The following is a 10,941-nucleotide window of genomic DNA, read 5'->3' as shown; positions in this document are numbered from 1 at the left end:
CAGGTGCCGGGCCCGGGGGCAGCGCGGAGCGGCCGCCCCCGCCGGGAGCGCGCGGGCAGCGGGACGCGGCAGAGCGCCGAGAGGGTGCGCGAAATGACCCGGTCACTCCAGCACCCGCCCAGGGCTGCGAGGTGAGGGACTGTGCTGCAGCACTGGCACCTCAGACGGCTTTTGCAGAAGACCCTCAAAAAGCAGTTTAAGCCTCACAGCAGTTGAACCCTGCACACCTGAGACAGAACAACCCCAAGCATTGCCACAAAGAGACACTCAGCACATCAGGATTTAGGGAAAAGAAAAAGGAAAATGACATAATAACCATGCCGGACCCAAACAGGACAAAATACAAGAATATCTAAGAATCTGCACAAATCTCCAACACTTGTCAGATGTTATTTCTTCAGAAACTATGTACAGTGTTACGGAAGAGAGTAGTGTGTCTCTTAAGTAAACTATGCATTCATAAAAAAATATTTACTGCTTTTGAAAGCAGAAAATGTATAGGCTCTTCTATAGACTGCAGAAGCTGTAAATCTCTGCAGATAAAATGGGATGTGATGATGTGATATAAAAGCACTCTTTGTTCCCCAGTGAATACATTTGTTTTATTTAAAACTAAACGACAACCAAGGAGAGAAAGGAGTGCTCGGTGCCACAAAAGGAGAAGGAGCGGTATTTGGGTACAGGCTTTCAAATGACATAGAAAAGAATACTGGAAGCGGAGATTCTTACCCAAGGATTTAAAAGGCATGATCAAAATTAAGCAATTAGTTCTGAGCATGTATTAAACACACAACAGATCTGTTATTTTCTTAAATATTAGACTCAAAAGAGACTGCATTTTTCAATTGTTTATGGTACACTGTTGCTCATATATGATTTTCTTAAGCCTTTTTTTTTTTACTTTCATTGAAGCATACTCATTATAACATTCAGCGAATTTATGGCTTCTTCCAGTGGCTTAGTAAAAGGGGTCATAAAAAAGTTAAGTAAACCAGTATGTTTTTTTCCTCTCCCTTAACTTTGGATTCCTTTTTTGTACTGTGCTGTCTAGTGCTTAGTCTTTGGAAAGTACCTTGGGCATATCCAGCACACATACAAATTATCAGCTGCTCCAGGAAAAAAACAAAACGGAATTTCTTGCACTGAGGCAACTACACAAAAGACTTGCATATGTCAAAAATACAGAACTAAGTCCCTGTGAATGCTGCACCATTAATCAAATCCCCGATCTGGTGTCACTTTTGCCAGTAAAATGATTATATTCTTCTAACCCCCTTCTACTGGCGCGTGCCTGCAATGCATGAAGTGTGTCCCTCTACTTTAATTTGTTTTCGAATAGCCTCCTTTAGGCATTTTTTATATATCCTAAGAAAAAAAAAAAAAGAAAGAAAAAAAAGAAAAGCAAAGAAATAAGCTGCTACTTAAAGCTCCAGCAAGGGTCTACAGTACTGAGCAAGCAACAGCTTTTTGAGAAGGAGGGCAGACAGCGAGAAAATGTAACTGATGTTCAGGAGCCTCTGAGGCTGCAGCTGAGTGCCGAGAAATGGTGTGCAGCCTGCCCAGATACATTTTTAAAAAGTAAATAAACACCGAGGAGGAAGGTGCTATAGTACAAGCAGCTGAATGAATCACACATTTATCAATGCATGCAGTTATTGATGCCTTTTCCCTCCCTCATTAAAAAGATACATACACATAAAGCTGTCTACAGACGATGCTGATGCTTCACCAAGTGCTTTAGTGAAATTGCCAACTTTAAAGCATGTGGGTAAACCCCAGCCACTCTTTATTTTTCTACATGCTTTCTCTGGACAGTACCGAAGGGAGGCTGAATTCAACCAACAACTGCACTGCAACCCTAGAGAAACCAAACTGCAACCAAAGAGTAGGAAATGCTCTGGCGAGGAGGCTGAGAGCCATTTTTGGGTAACAGGTCCCTGCAGGGAGGCTTTTCCACCAGGCTTTGACCTGAGGGAGTGGGAAGGATGGGAGGCAGAGGAGGGAGTGAGAGGACGGGGAGCATGGATGTGTGTTCATTTGGTGGGTAAAGGAAGGGGAGGAGGACAGAGGGATAGCTGTTTCTCTTGATAAAAGTTAACAATCATGCAATGGAAGGAAAGCCACCGTAAGTGAAGCCTGAGGTTTTGGGAGGGAAGAAGGGAAGGTTTTCCCCATAGCTGTGCAACACTAGCATCAGCAACGGCCCAGGCACTGTGCTCTTCAGCTTACCAGTCTGTCAAATGAGCTGGCTGCTGTCTATATGCTTCCAACTAGCTCAATTCAAACATTAAATGAAGTAGAGAAATCATCAGATAAATTACTGGTCCTCTCTACCCAAGAGTGAAGGGTTTTTGTACAGCTGATGACAGCCCTGATCCTTTGTCTGACCTAATTTACTTCTCTTGAAGGTTAGAATAAAGCGCACTTTCCTGTCACAGGATAACCTCCGTGCACATACTGCACCCTAAAAGTAAGAAGATGCTTCTTTATGTTAATAGTGCTGTAACTCAATGGAGTTCTCAGGATGAGTGAGACACATATCCAAAGCTTTCCATGTGCACGCCACTAAATTATACATTTGGTCAGGAAAATGTCCTGCTAAAGTCCATCCACGACACGCAAGCCGACTGCAGCAGAGAGCAGCACAAGCCCGTCGGAGAAGCCTCTGAGCTGCCCAACAGCAACTTCTATGTGACAGCTATGATTTTGTGTTTATTTCTCTAGGAAAAAAAGAATGCTTATTTTTATTTGCAGGAACTACAGATAGTTTGTTCTAAGGACCTGAGGATCAAAGTATGTTGAACTGTCTCATATCAAATCCTCTCTGCAGAATTACATGCGGCTTTCTGATATGTAATAGAAGCCAACTTCTGTGGATGTTTTGTTGCTTTGTTGCTGCACACATCTTGTCCTACAACTCCAGATTCTTCACTCTGTGCATTCACATCCACTGGAACAAACATACGGATCTCCGTGGTCTCCCCCACTCCCCACCACGCAGGAAGCTCACTCATGTGCAGGTATCATTACCCCTATCACTATCTGACAACAACAAATTGAGAATTTAAACATTGTCTGTTGACAATAAAAACCACCGTTAAAAACTAATTTTAATTAAAAACTCCTGTCCGCCCGAGTCCATTAATCAGCCGCGATTTAGTTAAAAATAGATTTGTCTCGCTGTCAGCCTCTCCCGGCTAGCTCTACGTAGATCTTCGCATGAAAATCAATACTACAACTTTACGCCGAGCGCGTTTGGCGGCGCGGAGCGCGGCGGGCGCGGCGGTGGGGGCTCCGGCGGCGCATCCCGCGCGTCCCGCGGCGGGGCCGGCGCGGCCATCGCACGGGCTGGGAGCTCCCCCTAGTCGCCAAGCCCCGCCACTGGCGGCCGGGGCACACGGCAGGCTCCGGCAGCCGGCGAAGTTTATTTTGGAAAGTATTTTCCATCAACAAACAACACAATGAGCAAAGAGAAGCAGGTAGGAAATGTGGGAGACAAGCTAATATCGTGTGCGAGGCATACTGGAAGCATGGGTTTGCTCGCAGTGAGCTCAGCCCTGGGAAGAGCAGCTGAAGTCAACCAGAGTCTATAAATGATATCAAAAATTTGTACTACTTCTTCGAGCGCACACTTTTCTAAGTCACAATTATTGCCAAATATGCCACAAGACAACCCTTTGTTCTGCAGAGAAACACACATTTTGTGCAAACCAAGGGTTCCCACCATTTCTATTAAAGGCAGCCAGTTTGTGAAATCTTGAAGAGTTTTATTTCTCGGTATTTAAATAAGCCTGACAAAATATGCTCTGCATCTGCCGACCAGAAAAAAACTGCAAAATGGTTTCTCACCCACTGTACATCTATTTAAGCCACCGGACACACCAACCAAAAAGGACAGAACAACCCACAGCCACAACCTAGTTACTCTGCAGCAGTTTTTAAAAACATTTTTAAAAAAGAGAAACTATGAAAATGTGCCAGTATTTTTTTTTAACTTATCTTGTAAGTCCAATACAAATATATTCAAATGAAAGACAACCTGAAGTCGACAGCATGCAACCTTTATTTCCCCCTGTCCTATTTAAAGTAAACACATGTAATGTCTTTTAAAAGGCTGTGCTTTTCTGTGCACAGCCATGCAGGTATTATGAAAAAGTCATCCATCCTTAAAATAATAGTAATTTCCTCTCTAATTCTTCAGTCACAGCTTACATTCTCTTTGTATTAGAGTTGATTACATTGGTGTGGGTTTTGTTCTGCAGGGAAAGTATGTTAATTGCACTAAATCTAAATGCATTTTAAGAGAAGCTCCTTGGAGCAATTTGCAAAACTTTGACATGCAAAAAATCATAGGGTTTTTGTTATGATTTTTAATGACTACGTACAAAACAAAGTGATACAGGAAATTATTGCTCTTCCTAGGAAACCTGTTGACCAGGTACTGAAGACCTGTCTTGAGAAACCTGGTTCTCTGCCTGGAATTGTATGATTTTTCTGTGCCTTTCCCTCTGAATCTTTGCTGCTGCTCTACAGAAATGTTCTGGCTTTGCCGCCTTCTGCAAAACTGCTACCAGCGAGCTTTTCACATGCTCTTGCCTTTCACATTTCCTTCAAATGCAAAATGCAGGGCTAGTTTGAAAACAGATTTCTTAGGTTAAAAATGGAAGATCTTAAGCTGGAAAATCAGCAATTTGAACCAAACCAAAATAACATTTCTTTGCACTGAGCAACTCAACACTTCAGCCTCCTCTCCTATACATAATCAGCTCTTTTGCATTGTCCACCCATTTAAATGAGCTTGGCTACCAAGTTTGCTCTGTCCACCAGCGGTGAAGAAAGGTCCAGAGTTGCTTTTTTTTCTCTCCATGTGTTTCACCTCTTTCTTTTGTCCTGCACGGTTACAAGGCTGCCTGGGTGAGCCTGGCAAACACAGGCAGGCCACTCGTTTTGCAGTCTTAAAGACCACTGTGCTAATGAGATGCTGCAACTCCGGAGCACAGCTACATTGCACTTTCTCTCCTTTTTGAGTTTGTTTGTCTTACACTCAGGATCTAAACGTTTCTGCAAACACCAAGTGGATGAAACCAAATAAACTCCAGCTGAACAGTGTCAGAAAACCCTTCTCTCTCTCTCTGTCTCTATCCCCATCTCTCTCCCCATCTCTTTCCTTGCCTGGCAGAGACCTCCAATCCATCCTGAAATGTAACTCCCCTTACACATGCCAAAAAGGGAAACAGGGCAAAAAAGCCCAAGCTAAACACAACATAAAAGCAAGATTTCTGAAAACAGTATCAATTCATCCTGGCTTTGGGGGCTTGGTTCGGGATTGACTCTATTTTGTTGGGAGTGCTTTGGTTTCCTATTCCGTTTGCCCACTACTTTCCAAACTCCCCTTTAGAGAGGACACTTCCTGGCTGCTTTTCCCCCCACGAATGACACTTCCCGAGGAGTGCAGAGACTGCGACCCCCTCTCCTGCAAGCCTGCAGCTGAGGCTTGGACCTGTGCGCTGAAATGCCTGCGCTCCTGCTCCCCAGCCCCAACCCCAGCCCGACGCAGCTCCCCCCCGCCCCCCGCCTCCCACCACCTCCTTCCCCTGGATACCTTCATTTTTTTTCTGCCACTGTTCAGTATGCAGCCTGATTTCTCCGCCAGCTTCCTCAGGATGGAGAGATAGATAAATACAAGAGGGGAGGGAGGGAAGCTCTTACTGCTCTGCTCTCCATTCCTCCCCCAGCCTTCCCGCTAAACCCATTGTACACGCAGCTCCTCGGCACCTTTGAATACTCCCCTGCCTCATTATTTACCTTCAAGTAAAGCGATCGGAAAAGGAGATCAAATTGGAATAACAAACCTACCTGACTCTCTTCTCCACCCCCCTTCCCCCCCTCCCCAGCAGCAACATCAGCGAGAAAAGAAATGTTTCACCCATTGAAACAAATTCAGACGTGCGCAACAAAACAGATTTTCCGCACACCCCCTTTCAACACCCCACATCTCCTCGCAAGTGAGACAGAAAACAAGTGGGAGAAATTACACTGGGCGATTTAGGTGGCTGTTGATACTTTTTCTTTTAAAAAGAAAATTTAAAAACAGAAAGGGTCGAGGGGGGGGGGGGGGGGGGGGGGAGGATAATAAGCCACCAACAAAAAGGATAAGACATTTTCCAAACCGGATGGTTAAAATCAAAAATGTAATTAACGAAGGGGAGGGAGTTGAGGAAGGGGGGAATCCACCTTTTATGGTGATGCAAGTCTGGTTCCAAAATAACAATGAATTAAAAACAACCCCCCCACCCCAGAAAAAGCTGAATACCAGATGCATCTTCATCAAGGTTCCACCAGCTGATGGGCTGGAGGTGGGGTGAGGGGTACTTTTTAAAAAATAAAGACGCACATTAAAAAACACATATTATATATGCATGTATATATAATATACACGTGTGTGTGTGTATATATACATATATATATATATAATATATATGAAAAAAATAGAAACAGAGAAAGAAATTTATATTTCATAACTCAACTCGTCCCCCAACAGCCCTCCGCTATGAAAAGAAAATCCCAAAGGAGGTGGAAAAATTATATATACATATATATCTCGATTCCCAAGGAAATCTTACAAACAGAAATTTATCACCGGTAACAAAGAAAGAGAGGAGCTCGCAAGCACCAAATGCTCCTGGCAGATGGCTCCTATTCTTGCCTTTCAGGGGAGGGGAGAGAAGCCGGGGAAATATTTTATTTATTTATTTAAATTTTTTAAAATCTCAACATAAATATTCGGATCCGCCGCGGCTCAGGCTCAGCCCCGGGCTGGCTCCGTGCGAGCCGCCGCCCCCCGCAGCACAACAACTTGCGGACTCGTCTTGCGGGGCGGGGGGGGACAGGGGTCCGGCCGGGCTTGCCGGCTGCGGGGCCACGGCGTGCCGGGTGTTTTTTTACCACCCCCTAAACTTGTCCTATGCTATAGGAGGGAAACGGGGACCCCCCTGACCTGGCCGTTCCCCGTGCCCCGGAGGCGTGGGAGCAGCGCGGAGCGCGGGGGGCCGCACGCCCCGGAGGCGCCCCCGCATTTCCCCCGCCTCGCTCACAGGCCCCCGGGGACGGGAGCGGCGGAGTGGGGCTCCCGCTCGGGGACCTGCCCCCTACTCTGCCTGCAGGCACTCGCCCCTCTCCCGGAGCTTTAGGGGTGGGAACAGGGAGGAGGGGGATTCTGGTGCTGGGGGGAGGGGGGATGCCTCTTTCCCTCCCCCCCTCTATTTTTTCCTTCCCTATTTTTTTTTTTTTGGGGGGGGGGTGGCGGGTGGGAGTATATGTGTGTATTTTCACTTACAATGGGAGCTTCAGCAAAGTGCAGCCTCCACTCCTGCCCCGCAGGCGAGCCGGTGCCGCTGCCCGACCCGCATTTCGTGCACTCCATCCCCGGTCCCCGCCTCGGCTTTCCAGGCGCCCCCGGCCACCGACAGACACTCCCGCCCGCACCCGGCCCCTCGGCAGCCCCCGTCCTGCCTCTAGCCCCGGCCGAGCTGGTTCTGCCTTGCCCCGCGCTTCGGAGAGCTCTTTTCCCCCGCCGGCGATGCACCTGGGGCGGGCAGGGCGCAGCTGGCCGGCTACCTGCCCCGCGCTCCGGAGCCGGGGGGCTCGGCCCCGCCGCCGCCGGCCCACCGCCTCCATGTGCTTCCCGCTAAGTCCCCCCGGCCCTTCCGCGTCTCCCTCCCTTGCTGCCCACCTTGATCCTCCTCCCCCCACCCTCCGCGGCTGTCACGCCGAGGCGAGGCTCCCGGCCAACTTTTCCCACCGCTCCGTGCTGCCCCCGGAGCGAGGAGCGAGGAGCGAGGAGCGGGACCGCGGGCGAGCGGCGGAGCCCCGGCGGGGTGGCCCGGCCCGGCCCGGCCCGGAGCAGCGCGCCCCGCTCCGCCGACACCCCCCTCCCCTCTTTAATTCCCTTCTCCTCTCCCTCTCTCTGAAGTCATTTACCAGCTTTGGTTCCTCCTGGAGTTTCCCCCCCACACACACCCCCCCTCCCCAACCGCTTCCTCCCCTTCCCTAATTTTGCTTCTCGATTTCGGCTCGGTCTGGTTCCAAGTTCAAACTTACGTGTGATAATCTCTCTTTGTGACAAGTGCTGCGGGTTTCCCTGCTTGCGACGGGACATTGCCCTGGCATTTACACTGGCATCGCCTGGAGAGCTGCACTGGTTTGGGGGGATGTGTTGGGGGGCCGATCCTCCTCCTCTTTTTTTTCCCCTCTTTATTCTTCTTCTTCTTTATCGAGTTCTTCTTTCAAAAAAATCAAAAACGGGAAAAAACGCCTCCTTTTTGTTGCTGCTGTGGTGCACTGGTTGGGATTCCCTCTCAATTAAAAATCATCATCATCATCATCATCAGGAAAAGCTCTTTCTCGCTCTCTTTCTCTTTCACACACTGTCTTTTCTCCACTGCTTCTGCCACTTGGACTTCCAGATCTCTTCTTGAACTTAGGAGGATATGCACCGCCAGTGACACTTTTCTCTTTCCCTCTTTCCAGAGTGCTTGGCAAATTGGCAAGTGCGCTTTTCCACCAAGAGGGTAAAAAAAAAAAAAAAAGAAAAAGAAAAAAAAAAGAAAAAATCAAAATGAAAAAAAAATCTGCAGTTAAAAAAAAAGAAGAAAAGTACTAGAATTGGGATAGCCCCCACTCAAAAAAAAAAAAAATCGCCAAAAAATGTTTCTCAAAGATTGACCCTTGCTGGGTAGATATATAAAGAGAAATTTTTGAAAAGGGGTAGCCGAAACTGTGTCTCCTCTTTCCCAGTTCAAGTGGCACTGCTTTGCCCTGGTGCTTTTGGATTGCCAGTGCTCCTGCACCACTTTGCACTCTTCCCCCCTCGCCTGGCACTGGGACTGGAAGGAAGGAAGCCCCCAGTGCAGCTGGGCTGGTGCTGGCTATTACTATTATATATTGCAATGTGAAGATGGCGGAGTCCTGGTTCTCTGGGAGCGCTCTGTCTCTCTATGGCTGGGGCTGCCTCTGTACAATGGGATAAAATTCAAGTTCAAGTGCGGACGTGACGTTTAATCTGCACTAGAGACAAAAAGACCCAGAGAGTAGGAGCACTGGGGGCGACTAGCGGTGGCTTTTTAACATTGTACCCTGCAAGAGAACAAGAAACGCCACTCGCACACACCGCACACACCGCACACGCACACGCACACACACCGCACACACACCAACTACGGCACACGCAGGGCTCGCCGCCGCTCGGGGCTTTGTGCAGCGCCGCTTCCAGCGCGCCGAGCGCCGCCGGCCAGGCAGAGAGAGGGGCGAAGGAATAAATCCGCATCCTCACGCGCGGCCAAACTTCCCCGAGCCCGGCGCCGGCCGCGGCGGGGCCGGCTCGGTCTGGGGAGGGTGCCGGGGTCCCGGGGGGCGCGGGGGGCGGCGNNNCCCGCCCGAGCGCGCTGCCCGCCCGCGCCGCCGCCTCGCCGCTGCCCATCGCGGCCGCCGCTCTCCGCCGCCCGGGCTCGGCAATGGGTCCTGCTCCCTCCGGCCGTGCCCAGGAACCGAGGCTCCCCAGGGGTCGCGGGCTGCTCTTCCTTCCCTCCAGGCGCCGCCGCAGCTCCTCGGCGGCGAGCGCGTTCCCCCTTGCATTTCTTTCAAACAGTTTTACAACAACACAAATATCTGTGTGGGCTGGGGAAAGGGATTTTTTTTTCCCCCTCCTCTCTCCCTACCCGAAGTGCGATGGTAGCGGGACACGCGCGCACACCCGATCCGCACACGCACACACGCTCCGACCTTCTCCCACCCCCCAACCCCCCTTCCCTTAAAATCCTGGCAGAGACTATTTTTCCTTGGAGAAATTAAGTCTCAGCTACGAACGGAGAGACGCCGAGCTCCCAGGAGCTGCATCCCAGTGCACTTGTCCTTCTATTTCACACGCAGGTAAATGCCCACAACTGCGTGCGTTTCTAACTTGGAAGATTCTTGGAAACCAACTTTTTCCCCTCTACCTCCGCTCTCCCGGCCCATCTCCTGAGATTGTTTCTCTCTCTCTCTCCCTCCTCCCCCGATAAGTAAACAGTTCGGTGCAAACAGCTTTTCAGCACCAGGTCTGGCCAGGGGGAGAGGATCGGGGAGAGGGGAGGCCTGGGGGCTCGGAGGCAGATGGAGCAGAAAACCAAGGAACCACCAGCCTGTACCCGGAGCCCACTTGGAGACCCGCGCCGCACTCGTGTCATTTACTTTCCACGTTAAATGAGTGGTTTTCGTATTAAATCGCATGAGACTCTTGAGGGGACCAGAATTCATCTCGGTGCCCTTAATCAGCTTTGAGGAGAATTTGGCTAAACAGCATCGCTCTCGCCTCCTCCAGCAAATCTGCCTCTCCATCCCCACGCCCGCCCGCCCGCTCACAGCTCGCGTTCCGGCGCTGCCAGACCCCGCAGCCCGGCCCGGCGGGTGCCGAGGGCGGCGGGGACCCCAGCCCCGGCCGGCGGGCACCGGGCCAGCCTGGCACTGCCCTCCGCGCCCGGCCCTCCGCCTCTGCCGGCGCTCCACAAACACGTCCAAGACCATTAACGGCGCTTAAACTGCTGCGATTGTTCCCTCTGTGTGTTTGGAGGGTTCTGCGGGGTCCTGCAAAGGAAAAGGACCGTGGTGATGGCAGGGGCCCCGCCGCTGGGCGGGGAGGGACAGGTCCACGACCTCGGGGCCCCGATGGGGAGCCCCCACTCCTGCCCTGCGGGGCAGCCGTGTCCGAGGCGGGGTAAAGGATGCGGCACCATCCGCGGGGGAGCGGGAGGGGAGAAGATGCTCCCCTCGCTGACCTCCGCCCCCGCGGGAAGGGGCCCGGGGCATCAGCGGGGATGGAGCTGCCCGCACGGCTCTCCCCGCTTTGGTGCCGCCCTGCTCGCGGCTGGCGGGGCCGAGAGGCTTTGTGTGGCTGTGCTGCTGCCC

The 10,941-nt window shown here is 50.8% G+C and overlaps 1 protein-coding gene across 5 annotated transcripts in view; it reads right to left on the bottom strand.

Annotated features, from left to right (window-relative positions):
* Nucleotides 1–9,050, bottom strand: part of BCL11B (BAF chromatin remodeling complex subunit BCL11B) — a 92,486-nt gene extending 83,436 nt beyond the window's left edge. For 2 of the 5 annotated variants that reach the window (XM_039712883.1, XM_039712886.1), the window contains exon 1: nucleotides 8,101–9,050. In XM_039712883.1, coding sequence (XP_039568817.1) covers nucleotides 8,101–8,158 — 58 coding nt within the window. In that variant the 5' untranslated portion in view covers nucleotides 8,159–9,050. Of the gene's footprint in view, nucleotides 1–5,602; nucleotides 5,780–8,100 lie in introns of those variants that run through there. The other 3 variants (XM_039712884.1, XM_039712887.1, XM_039712885.1) reach the window with 3 other exon arrangements.
* Nucleotides 9,051–10,941: the final 1,891 nt, after the last annotated feature.

Source organism: Passer montanus, unplaced genomic scaffold (assembly GCF_014805655.1).
Source record: "Passer montanus isolate IOZ18808 unplaced genomic scaffold, ASM1480565v1 scaffold27, whole genome shotgun sequence".
Lineage (NCBI taxonomy): Eukaryota > Metazoa > Chordata > Aves > Passeriformes > Passeridae > Passer > Passer montanus.
Note: the sequence above shows the minus strand (reverse complement) of the source record. Positions and strands in the feature narration are given on the sequence as shown.